At 57.1% G+C, this 12,545-nt stretch overlaps 1 protein-coding gene across 1 annotated transcript; it reads right to left on the bottom strand.

The window, feature by feature from the left end:
- Positions 1-1,571: 1,571 nt before the first annotated feature.
- On the bottom strand, positions 1,572-12,043 carry LOC137379365 (hornerin-like). The gene is made up of 9 exons (XM_068050070.1): positions 9,904-12,043; positions 8,725-9,787; positions 7,776-8,621; positions 7,113-7,685; positions 6,064-6,831; positions 4,896-5,779; positions 3,061-3,555; positions 2,400-2,772; positions 1,572-2,229 (listed from the first exon to the last, which is right to left on the bottom strand). The coding sequence occupies exons 1-9, from the start codon at positions 12,041-12,043 to the stop codon at positions 1,572-1,574; spliced, it is 7,800 nt and encodes a 2,599-aa protein (XP_067906171.1).
- Between the last annotated feature and the right edge of the window lie 502 nt (positions 12,044-12,545).

The raw sequence follows: 12,545 nt of genomic DNA, 5'->3' as shown, positions 1-12,545 counted from the left end.
TTCAGCCCTGAGCAGTGTCCCGAACCCTGGCACCGGGTAAGCAACACAGCCTTCTGGACTCATGCTCCTGGCTGCACAGAACAGTGTCAATCCCCCTCACTATGCTATCTCCTACTACAACTACATATCTGTTTGCTCCCCCCACTTGAATGGTTTCCTGTCCCACAGTGCCATGGCCAGTCTGCTCATCCACCTTGCAGACCTCACTTTCATCCAAACAGGTTGAGAGCACCTCAAACCTGCTTGACAATTGCAAAATCTAAGGCTCCTCCACTACCTGCCTCTCACAGGGTCACATCCTCCTGTCCCTCACTGCAGACCAAAACAAATGACCCTGTTCTAAGAGGTGGTATCGTCTTCTGGAACAAAGTGTCCAGGTATTTCTCCCCCTCCCTTGTGTTGCACAGTTTGGCTTCCAGATCAATAATCCTGTTCCGCAATTCCTCTAGCTGCTTACACTTTCTGCAGACGTGTTCGTGCTGAATTGTCTTGGCACCCAAAAGCTCCCACATACCACAGCTGCAACATAACACCTGTCCTGCATTTGTTACTTATGCGATTAGTTAATCTATTTAAATTACTTTCTTAATTAACTTAAAATAATTCCTATGTATAGTAGAATTTAATGTACTGATTAAATGCTAGTACCACCTGCAATTAAAGTTGTGTTCTCGCTATTTTATTTTATATTTTATTTATATCACTTTATAGTGTTAGTTCTCTTTACAGATCGACCTTAAATCTGGTGTCCTAAGCTACCTATTCACGCTGTCCCTTGCACGAAGCACCTACATGCCAATCAACTTATTAGTTTCCTGTGATGTCACAGTTGTTTTTCAATCTGTTTCTCCAGCAGCTGAAATGGCCCCGAGCTGTATTTATATAGGTGAGGCTGGGCCCAATACCCAGGCTGTATTTATATAGGTGAGGCTGGGCCCAATACCCAGGCTGAATTTATATAGGTGAGGCTGGGCCCAATACCCAGGCTGAATTTATATAGGTGAGGCTGGGTCCAATTCCCGGGCTGTATTTATATAGGTGAGGCTGGGTCCAATTCCCAGGCTGTATTTATATAGGTGAGGTTGGGTCCGATTCCCGGGCTGTATTTATATAGGTGAGGCTGGGCCCAATCCCCAGGCTGAATTTATATAGGTGAGGCTGGGTCCGATTCCCGGGCTGTATTTATATAGGTGAGGCCGAGCCCCGATCCCCGGGTTGTATTGATATACGTGAGGCCATGCCCCGAACCCCGGATTGCATTTATACAGGTGAGGCGGCGCCTCGATCCCCGGGCTGTATTTATACAGGTGAGGCCGTGCTCCGATCCCCGGGCTGTATTTACACAGGTGAGGCCATGCCCCGATCCCCGGGCTGTATTTACACAGGTGAGGCCACGCCCCGATCCCCGAGCTGTATTTATACAGCGAAGGCAGCGCCCCGATCCCTGGGCTGTATTTATACAGGTGAGGCCACGCCCCAATCCCCGAGCTGTATTTATACAGGTGAGGCCGTGCCCCGATCCCCGGGCTGTATTTACACAGGTGAGGCCACGCCCCTATCCCCGAGCTGTATTAATACAGGTGAGGCCGCGCCCAGATCCCCGGGCTGTATTTATACAGGTGAGGCCGCGCCCCGATCCCCGGGCTGTATTTATATAGGTGAGGCCGCGCCCCGATCCCTGGGCTGTATTTATACAGGTTAGGCCGTGCCCCGATCCCCGAGCTGTATTTATACCGGTGAGTCCGCGCCCCGATCCCCGAGCTGTATTTATACAGGTGAGGCCGTGGTCCGATCGCCGGGCTGTATTGAGATAGGTGAGGCCGCGCTCCGATCCCCGGCCTGTATTTATCTATGTGAGGCCGCGCCCCGATCCCCGGGCTGTATTTACACAGGTGAGGCCACGCCCCGATCCCGGTGCTGTATTTATACTGGTGAGGCTGCGCCCCGATCCCCGAGCTGTATTTATACAGGTGAGGCCGTGCCCCGATCCCCGGGCTGTATTTATAAAGGTGAGGCCGCTCCCCAATCCCCGGGCTGTATTTACACAGGTGAGGCCACGCCCCGATCCCGGTGCTGTATTTATACTGGTGAGGCTGCGCCCCGATCCCCGAGCTGTATTTATACAGGTGAGGCTGCGCCCCGATCCCCGAGCTGTATTTATACAGGTGAGGCCGTGCCCAGATCCCCGGGATGTATTTACACAGGTGAAGCCACGCCCCGATCCCCGGGCTGAATTTATACAGGTGAGGCCGTGCCCCGATCCCCGGGCTGTATCTACACAGCTAAGGCAGCGCCCCGATCCCTGGGCTGTATTTATACAGCTAAGGCAGCGCCCCGATCCCCGGGCTGTATTTATATAGGCGAGGTGGCGCGCCCAGATCCCCGGGCTGTATTTATACAGGTGAGGCCGTGCCCAGATCCCCGGGCTGTATTTATACAGGTGAGGCCGCGCCCAGATCCCCGGGCTGTATTTATGTAGGTGAGGCCGCTCCCCAATCCCCTGGCTGTATTTATACAGGTGAGGCCGTGCCCAGATCCCCGGGCTGTATTTATACAGGTGAGGCCGTGCCCAGATCCCCGGGCTGTATTTATACAGGTGAGGCCGTGCCCAGATCCCCGGGCTGTATTTATACAGGTGAGGCCGCGCACAGATCCCCGTGCTGTATTTATGTAGGTGAGGCCTTGTCCCGATCCCCGGGCTGTATTGATACAGGTGAGGCTGCTCCCCAATCCCCGGGCTGTATTTATAGAGGTGAGGCCGCGCCCCGATCCCTGGGCTGAATTTATACAGGTGAGGCCGTGCCCCGATCCCTGGGCTGTATTTATATAGGTGAGTCCGTGCTCCGATCCTCGGGCTGTATTTATACAATGAGGCCGTTCCCCGATCCCCGGGCTCTATTTATACAGGTGAGGCCGCGCCCCGATCCCCGGGCTGTATTTATACAGGTGAGGCCGTGCCCCGATCCCTGGGCTGTATTTATAAAGGTGAGGCCGCGCCCAGATCCCCGGGCTGTACTTATACAGGTGAGGCCGCGCCAAATCCCCAGGCTGTATTTATACCGGTGAGGCCGCGCCCCAATCCCCGGGCTGTATTTATGCAGGCGAGGCCGCGCCCCGATCCCCGGGCTGTATTTATACAGGTGAGGCCGCGCTCCGATCCCCGGGCTGTATTTATACAGGTGAGGCCGCGCCCAGAACCCCGGGTTGTATTTATAAAGGTGAGGCCGTGGTCCGATCCACGTGCTGTATTTATACAGGTGAGGCCGTGCCCAGATCCCTGGGCTGTATTTATACAGGTGAGGCCGCGCCCAAATCCCCGGGTTGTATTTATATAGGTGAGGCCGTGGTCCGATCCCCGGGCTGTATTTATACAATTGAGGCCACGCCCCGATCCCTGCGTTGTATTTATATAGTTGAGGCCGTGCTCCGATCCCCGGGATGTATTTGTATAGGTGAGGCTCTGGTCCGATCCCCGGGTTATATTAATATAGGTGAGGCCGTGGTATGATCCTAGGGCTGTATTTATACAGGTGAGGCAGAGGTCCGATCCCCGGGCTGTAATTATACAAATGAGGCCACACCCCGATCCCTGGGTTGTGTTTATATAGGTGCGGCCGTGCTCCGATCCTCGGGATGTATTTGTCCAGGTGAGGCCGTGGTCCGATCCCCGGGTTGTATTTATACAGGTGAGGCCGCGCTCCGATCCCCGGGCTGTATTTATACAGCTGAGGCCGCGCCCAGAACCCCGGGTTGTATTTAATTAGGTGAGGCCGTGGTCCAATCCCCGGGTTGTATTTATATCGCTGAGGCCGCGCTCAGATCCCCGGGCTATATTTATACAGGTGAGCCGCGTTCCGATCCCCGGGCTGTATTTATGCAGGTGAGGCCGCGCCCAGATCCCCAGGCTATATTTATACAGGTGAGGCCGCGCCCAGATCCCCAGGCTATATTTATACAGGTGAGGCCGTGCCCAGATCCCCGGGCTGTATTTATGTTGGTGAGGCCGCGCCCCGATCCCCGGGCTGTATGTATACAGGTGAGGCCGCGCCCCGATCCCCGGGCTGTATTTATAGAGGTGAGGCCACCCCCCGATCCCCGGGTTGTATTTATATAGGTGAGGTGGCACCCCGATCCCCGGGCTGTATTTATACAGGTGAGGTGGCGCCCCGATCCCCGGGCTGTATTTATACAGGTGAGGCCGCGCCCCGATCCCCAGGCTGTATTTATACAGGTGAGGTCGCGCCCCGATCCCCGGCTGTATTTATATAGGTCAGGCCGCGCCCAGATCCCCGGGCTGTATTTATATAGGTGAGGCCGCGCCCCGATCCCCGGGCTGTATTTATACAGGTGAGGCCGCGCCCCGATCCCCGGGCTGTATTTATATAGGTGAGGCCGTGCCCAGATCCCCGGGCTGTATTTATACAGGTGAGGCCGCGCCCAGATCCCCGGGCTGTATTTATGTAGGTGAGGCCGCTCCCCAATCCCCGGGCTGTATTTATACAGGTGAGGCCGCGCACAGATCCCCGGGCTGTATTTATGCAGGTGAGGCCGCGTCCCGATCCCCGGGCTGTAGTGATACAGGTGAGGCCGCTCCCCAATCCCCGGGCTGTATTTATAGAGGTGAGGCCACCCCCCGATCCCCGGGTTGTATTTATATAGGCGAGGTGGCCCGCCCAGATCCCCGGGCTGTATTTATACAGGTGAGGCCGCGCCCCGATCCCCGGGCTGTATTTATAGAGGTGAGGCCACCCCCCGATCCCCGGGTTGTATTTATATAGGCGAGGTGGCGCGCCCAGATCCCCGGGCTGTATTTATACAGGTGAGGCCGCGCCCCGATCCCCGGGCTATATATATATAGGTGAGGCCGTGCCCAGATCCCCGGGCTGTATTTATACAGGTTAGGCCGCGCCCAGATCCCCGTGCTGTATTTATGTAGGTGAGGCTGCTCCCCAATCCCCGGGCTGTATTTATCTCGGTGAGGCCGCACCCCGATCCCTGGGCTGAATTTATACAGGTGAGGCCGTGCCCCGATCCCCGGGCTGTATTTATGTTGGTGAGGCCGCGCCCTGATCCCCGGGCTGTATGTATACAGGTGAGGCCGCGCCCCGATCCCTGGGCTGTATTTATATAGGTGAGTCCGTGCTCCGATCCTCGGGCTGTATTTATATAGGTGAGGCCGTTCCCCGATCCCCGGGCTCTATTTATACAGGTGAGGCCGCGCCCAGATCCCCGGGCTGTATTTATACAGGTGAGGCCGCGCCCCGATCCCCGGGCTGTATGTATACAGGTGAGGCCGCGCCCCGATCCCTGGGCTGTATTTATATAGGTGAGTCCGTGCTCCGATCCTCGGGCTGTATTTATATAGGTGAGGCCGTTCCCCAATCCCCGGGCTCTATTTATACAGGTGAGGCCGCGCCCAGATCCCCGGGCTGTATTTATACAGGTGAGGCCGTGCCCCGATCCCTGGGCTGTATTTATATAGGTGAGGCCGCGCCCAGATCCCCGGGCTGTATTTATGTTGGTGAGGCCGCGCCAAATCCCCAGGCTGTATTTATACTGGTGAGGCCGCGCCCCGATCCCCGGGCTGTATTTATACAGGTGAGGCCGCGCCCCGATCCCCGGGCTGTACTTATACAGGTGAGGCCGCGCCCCGATCCCCGGGCTGTACTTATACAGGTGAGGCCGCGCTCCGATCCCCGGGCTGTATTTAGACAGGTGTGGCCGCGCCCAGAACCCCTGGTTGTATTTATATAGCTGAGGCCGTGGTCCGATCCACGTGCTGTATTTATACAGGTGAGGCCGCGCTCATGTCCCTGGGCTATATTTATACAGGTGAGCCGCATTCCGATCCCCGGCCTGTATTTATGCAGGTGAGGCCGCGCCCAGATCCCCGGGCTGTATTTATACAGGTGAGGCCGCGCCCAAATCCCCGGGTTGTATTTATATAGTTGAGGCCGTGCTCCGATCCCCGGGATGTATTTGTATAGGTGAGGCTCTGGTCCGATCCCCGGATTATATTAATATAGGTGAGGCCGTGGTATGATCCTAGGGCTGTATTTATACAGGTGAGGCTGAGGTCCGATCCCCGGGCTGTATTTATACAGGTGAGGCCGCGCCCAAATCCCTGGGCTGTATTTATATAGGTGCGGCCATGCTCCGATCCCCGGGATGTATTTGTCTTGGTGAGGCAGAGGTCCGATCCCTGGTCTGTATTTATACAGGTGAGGTTGTGCCCAGATCCCCGGTCTGTATTTATACAGGTGAGGCCGCGCCCCGATCCCCGGGCTGTATTTGTATAGGTGAGGCCGCGCCCCGATCCCCAGGCTGTATTTATACCGCTGAGGCCGCGCTCCAATCCCCGGGCTGTATTTGTATAGGTGAGGCCGCGCCCCGATCCCCGGGCTGTATTTATATCGGTGAGGCCGTGCCCAGATCCCCGGGCTGTATTTGTACAGGCGAGGCCACGCCCCAATCCCCGGGCTGTATTTATACAGCTGAGACCGCGTTCCGATCCCCGGGCTGTATTTATGCAGGTGAGGCCGCGCCCAAATCCCCGGGTTGTATTTATATAGGTGAGGCCGCTCCCCGATCCCCGAGTTGTATTTATACAGGTGAGGTCGCGCCCCGATCCCCGGGCTGTATTCAAACAGGTGGGGCCGTGCCCAGATCCCCGGGCTGTATTTATATAGGTGAGGCCGCGCCCCGATCCCCGGGCTGTATTCAAACAGGCGAGGCCGTGCCCCGATCCCCGGGCTGTATTTATACAGGTGAGGCCGCGCCCCGATCCCCGGGCTGTATTTATTTAGGTGAGGCCGTGGTCCGATCCACGTGCTGTATTTATACAGGTGAGGCCGCGCTCATATCCCTGGGCTATATTTATACAGGTGAGCCGCATTCCGATCCCCGGCCTGTATTTATGTAGGTGAGGCCGCGCCCAGATCCCCGGGCTGTATTTATACAGGTGAGGCCACGCCCAAATCCCCGGGTTGTATTTATATAGGTGAGGCCGTGCTCCGATCCCGATGTATTTGTATAGGTGAGGCTCTGGTCCGATCCCCGGATTATATTAATATAGGTGAGGCCGTGGTATGATCCGAGGGCTGTATTTATACAGGTGAGGCAGAGGTCCGATCCCCGGGCTGTATTTATTCAGGTGAGGCCGCGCTCCGACCCCTGGGCTGTATTTATACAGGTGAGGCCGCGCCCAAATCCCTGGGCTGTATTTATATAGTTGACGCCGTGGTTCGATCCCCGGGCTGTATTTGTACAGATGAGGCCGCGCTCCGACCCCTGGGCTGTACTTATACAGGTGAGGCCGCGCCCAAATCCCTGGGCTGTATTTATATAGGTGCGGCCGTGCTCCGATCCCCGGGATGTATTTATCTAGGTGAGGCCGTGCTCCGATCCCCGGGATGTATTTATCTAGGTGAGGCCGCGCCCCGATCCCCGGGCTGTATTTGTACAGGCGAGGCCGCGTTCCGATCCCCGGGCTGTATTTATGCAGGTGAGGCCGCGCCCAAATCCCCGGGTTGTATTTATATAGGTGAGGCCGCTCCCCGATCCCCGAGTTGTATTTATACAGGTGAGGTCGCGCCCCGATCCCCGGGCTGTATTCAAACAGGTGAGGCCGCGCCCCGATCCCCGGGCTGTATGTATACAGGTGAGGCCGCGCCCCGATCCCCGGGCTGTATTTTTAGAGGTGAGGTGGCGCCCCAATCCCCGGGCTGTATTTATATAGGTGAGGTGGCGCCCCGATCCCCGGGCTGTATTTATACAGGTGAGGTCGCGCCCCGATCCCCGGGCTGTATTTATACAGGTGAGGCCGCGCCCAGATCCCCGGGCTGTATTTATGTAGGTGAGGCCGCGTCCCGATCCCAGGGCTGTATTGAGACAGGTGAGGCCGCTCCCCAATCCCCGGGCTGTATTTATACAGGTGAGGCCGCGCCCCGATCCCCGGGTTGTATTTATACAGGTGAGGCCGTGCCCCGATCCCCGGGCTGCATTTATACAGGTGAGGCCGTGCCCCGATCCCCGGGCTGTATTTAAACAGGTGAGGCCGCGCCCCGATCCCCAGGTTGTATTTATACAGGTGAGGCCGTGCCCCGATCCCCGGGCTGCATTTATACAGGTGAGGCCGTGCCCCGATCCCCGGGCTGTATTTATACAGGTGAGGCCGTGCCCCGATCCCTGGGCTGTATTTATACAGGTGAGGCCGTGCCCCGATCCCTGGGCTGTATTTATACAGGTGAGGCCGTGCCCCGATCCCTGGGCTGTATTTATACAGGTGAGGCCGTGCCCCGATCCCTGGGCTGTATTTATACAGGTGAGGCCGTGCCCAGATCCCCGGGCTGTACTTATACAGGTGAGGCCGCGCCAAGATCCCCAGGCTGTATTTATACTGGTGAGGCCGTGCCCCGATCCCCGGGCTGTATTTATACAGGCAAGGCCGCGCCCCGATCCCCGGGCTGTATTTATGCAGGCGAGGCCGCGCCCCGATCGCCGGGCTGTATTTATACAGGCGAGGCCGCGCCCCGATCCCCGGGCTGTATTTATACAGGTGAGGCCGCGCCCCGATCCCCGGGCTGTATTTATTTAGGTGAGGCCGTGGTCCGATCCACGTGCTGTATTTATACAGGTGAGGCCGCGCTCATATCCCTGGGCTATATTTATACAGGTGAGCCGCATTCCAATCCCCGGCCTGTATTTATGCAGGTGAGGCCGCGCCCAGATCCCCGGGCTGTATTTATACAGGTGAGGCCACGCCCAAATCCCCGGGTTGTATTTATATAGGTGAGGCCGTGGTCCGATCCCCGGGCTGTATTTATACAAATGAGGCCACGCCCCGATTCCTGGGGTGTATTTATATAGGTGAGGCCGTGCTCCGATCCCGATGTATTTGTATAGGTGAGGCTCTGGTCCGATCCCCGGATTATATTAATATAGGTGAGGCCGTGGTCCGATCCCCGGGCTGTATTTATACAGGTGAGGCTGCGCTCCGACCCCTGGGCTGTACTTATACAGGTGAGGCCACGCCCAAATCCCTGGGCTGTATTTATATAGGTGCGGCCGTGCTCCGATCCCCGGGATGTATTTGTCTTGGTGAGGCAGAGGTCCGATCCCCGGGCTGTATTTATACAGGTGAGGCCGCGCCCCGATCCCCGGTCTGTATTTGTGCAGGTGAGGCCGCGCCCCGATCCCCGGGCTGTATTTATATCGGTGATGCCGCGCTCCAAACCCCGTGCTGTATTTGTATAGGTGAGGCCACGCCCCGATCCCCGGGCTGTATTTATACAGGTGAGGCCGCGCCCCGATCCCCGGGCTGTATTTATATCGGTGATGCCGTGCTCCAATCCCCGGGCTGTATTTGTATAGGTGAGGCCGCGCCCCGATCCCCGGGCTGTATTTATATCGGTGAGGCCGTGCCCAGATCCCCGGGCTGTATTTGTATAGGCGAGGCCACGCCCCGATCCCCGGGCTGTATTTATACAGGTGAGGCCGTGCCCCGATCCCTGGGCTGTATTTATACAGGTGAGGCCGTGCCCAGATCCCCGGGCTGTACTTATACAGGTGAGGCCGCGCCAAGATCCCCAGGCTGTATTTATACTGGTGAGGCCGTGCCCCGATCCCCGGGCTGTATTTATACAGGCAAGGCCGCGCCCCGATCCCCGGGCTGTATTTATGCAGGCGAGGCCGCGCCCCGATCGCCGGGCTGTATTTATACAGGCGAGGCCGCGCCCCGATCCCCGGGCTGTATTTATACAGGTGAGGCCGCGCCCCGATCCCCGGGCTGTATTTATTTAGGTGAGGCCGTGGTCCGATCCACGTGCTGTATTTATACAGGTGAGGCCGCGCTCATATCCCTGGGCTATATTTATACAGGTGAGCCGCATTCCAATCCCCGGCCTGTATTTATGCAGGTGAGGCCGCGCCCAGATCCCCGGGCTGTATTTATACAGGTGAGGCCACGCCCAAATCCCCGGGTTGTATTTATATAGGTGAGGCCGTGGTCCGATCCCCGGGCTGTATTTATACAAATGAGGCCACGCCCCGATTCCTGGGGTGTATTTATATAGGTGAGGCCGTGCTCCGATCCCGATGTATTTGTATAGGTGAGGCTCTGGTCCGATCCCCGGATTATATTAATATAGGTGAGGCCGTGGTCCGATCCCCGGGCTGTATTTATACAGGTGAGGCTGCGCTCCGACCCCTGGGCTGTACTTATACAGGTGAGGCCACGCCCAAATCCCTGGGCTGTATTTATATAGGTGCGGCCGTGCTCCGATCCCCGGGATGTATTTGTCTTGGTGAGGCAGAGGTCCGATCCCCGGGCTGTATTTATACAGGTGAGGCCGCGCCCCGATCCCCGGTCTGTATTTGTGCAGGTGAGGCCGCGCCCCGATCCCCGGGCTGTATTTATATCGGTGATGCCGCGCTCCAAACCCCGTGCTGTATTTGTATAGGTGAGGCCACGCCCCGATCCCCGGGCTGTATTTATACAGGTGAGGCCGCGCCCCGATCCCCGGGCTGTATTTATATCGGTGATGCCGTGCTCCAATCCCCGGGCTGTATTTGTATAGGTGAGGCCGCGCCCCGATCCCCGGGCTGTATTTATATCGGTGAGGCCGTGCCCAGATCCCCGGGCTGTATTTGTATAGGCGAGGCCACGCCCCGATCCCCGGGCTGTATTTATACAGGTGAGGCCGCGCTCCGATCCCCGGGCTGTATTTATATCGGTGATGCCGCGCTCCAGTCCCTGTGCTGTATTTATATCGGTGATGCCTCGCTCCAATCCCTGTGCTGTATTTATATCGGTGATGCCGCGCCCCGATCCCCGGGCTGTATTTATATCGGTGATGCCGCGCCCCGATCCCCGGGCTGTATTTATACAGGTGAGGCCGCGCCCCGATCCCCGTGCTGTATTTATATCGGTGAGGCCGCGCCCCGATCCCCGGTCTGTATTTATACAGGTGAGGTTGTGCCCCGATCCCCGGGCTGTATTTATGCAGGTGAGGCCGCGCCCCGATCCCCGTGCTGTATTTATATCGGTGAGGCCGCGCCCCGATCCCCGGTCTGTATTTATACAGGTGAGGTTGTGCCCCGATCCCCGGGCTGTATTTATGCAGGTGAGGCCGCGCCCCGATCCCCGTGCTGTATTTATATCGGTGAGGCCGCGCCCCGATCCCCGGTCTGTATTTATACAGGTGAGGTTGTGCCCCGATCCCCGGGCTGTATTTATGCAGGTGAGGCCGCGCCCCGATCCCCGTGCTGTATTTATATCGGTGAGGCCTCGTCCCGATCCCCGGGCTGTATTTACATAGGTGAGGCCACGCCCCGATCCCCGGGCTGTATTTATATCGGTGAGGCCGTGCCCAGATCCCCGGGCTGTATTTGTATAGGCGAGGCCACGCCCCGATCCCCGGGCTGTATTTATATCGGTGATGCCGCGCTCCAATCCCCGGGCTGTATTTATATCAGTGATGCCGCGCCCCGATCCCCGGGCTGTATTTATATCGGTGATGCCGCGCTCCAATCCCCGGGCTGTATTTATATCGGTGAGGCCGTGCCCAGATCCCCGGGCTGTATTTGTATAGGCGAGGCCACGCCCCGATCCCCGGGCTGTATTTATATCGGTGATGCCGCGCTCCAATCCCCGGGCTGTATTTATATCAGTGATGCCGCACCCCGATCCCCGGGCTGTATTTATATCGGTGATGCCTCGCTCCAATCCCCGGGCTGTATTTATATCAGTGATGCCGCGCCCCGATCCCCGGGCTGTATTTATGCAGGTGAGGTTGCGCCCCGATCCCCGGCTGTATTTATATAGGTGAGGCCGCGCCCAGATCCCCGGGCTGTATTTATATCGGTGAGGCCGCTCCCCAATCCCCGGGCTGTATTTGTATAGGTGAGGCCGCGCCCAGATCCCTGGGCTGTATTTATTTCGGTGATGCCGTGGTCCGATCCCCGGTCTGTATTTATCTAGGTGAGGCCGTGCCCAGATCCCTGGGCTGTATTTATCTAGGCGAGGCCGCGCTCCAATCCCCATGCTGTATTTGTATAGGTGAGGCCGCGCACCAATCCCCGGGCTGTATTTATGGCACTCCCGGCTCTCAACTTCCTCTACAGATACCTGTGCTGGCCACTGAAGGAGTCATTGTTTGCATACTTCACCATTGCATTCACCTGTGAACCATAGCCTAAAAATCAACATCCAACATTGCAAGCAAAAACAGCACATGCACTTCGAAAGTATCCTATTTTGCTTCCTACATCGGCAACAGTGACACTTCAAAAGTACATTATTGGTTATAAAACGCTTTGGGATTTCCTGAGGCTGTGAAAGGTGCTATATGAATGCCACTCTTTCTTCTTTGTTGACATTTTGCTTGCAGCATTGGAGAGAGGGAGAATGCAGGGGCTAAGTGATCAATGGGATGATGGTGACTTACCGATCACCCAGAGCAATCCCGTATTACCTGATTTCGTGCTGTCTAGCAGTAGGCTGCCATATTGCGTGTCAGAAATCGCCAGAGCAGAAGGGGAGGGAA

Source organism: Heterodontus francisci, chromosome 18 (genome assembly GCF_036365525.1).
Source record: "Heterodontus francisci isolate sHetFra1 chromosome 18, sHetFra1.hap1, whole genome shotgun sequence".
Taxonomy (NCBI): domain Eukaryota; kingdom Metazoa; phylum Chordata; class Chondrichthyes; order Heterodontiformes; family Heterodontidae; genus Heterodontus; species Heterodontus francisci.
This window is presented reverse-complemented; position numbering and strand designations above follow the sequence as displayed.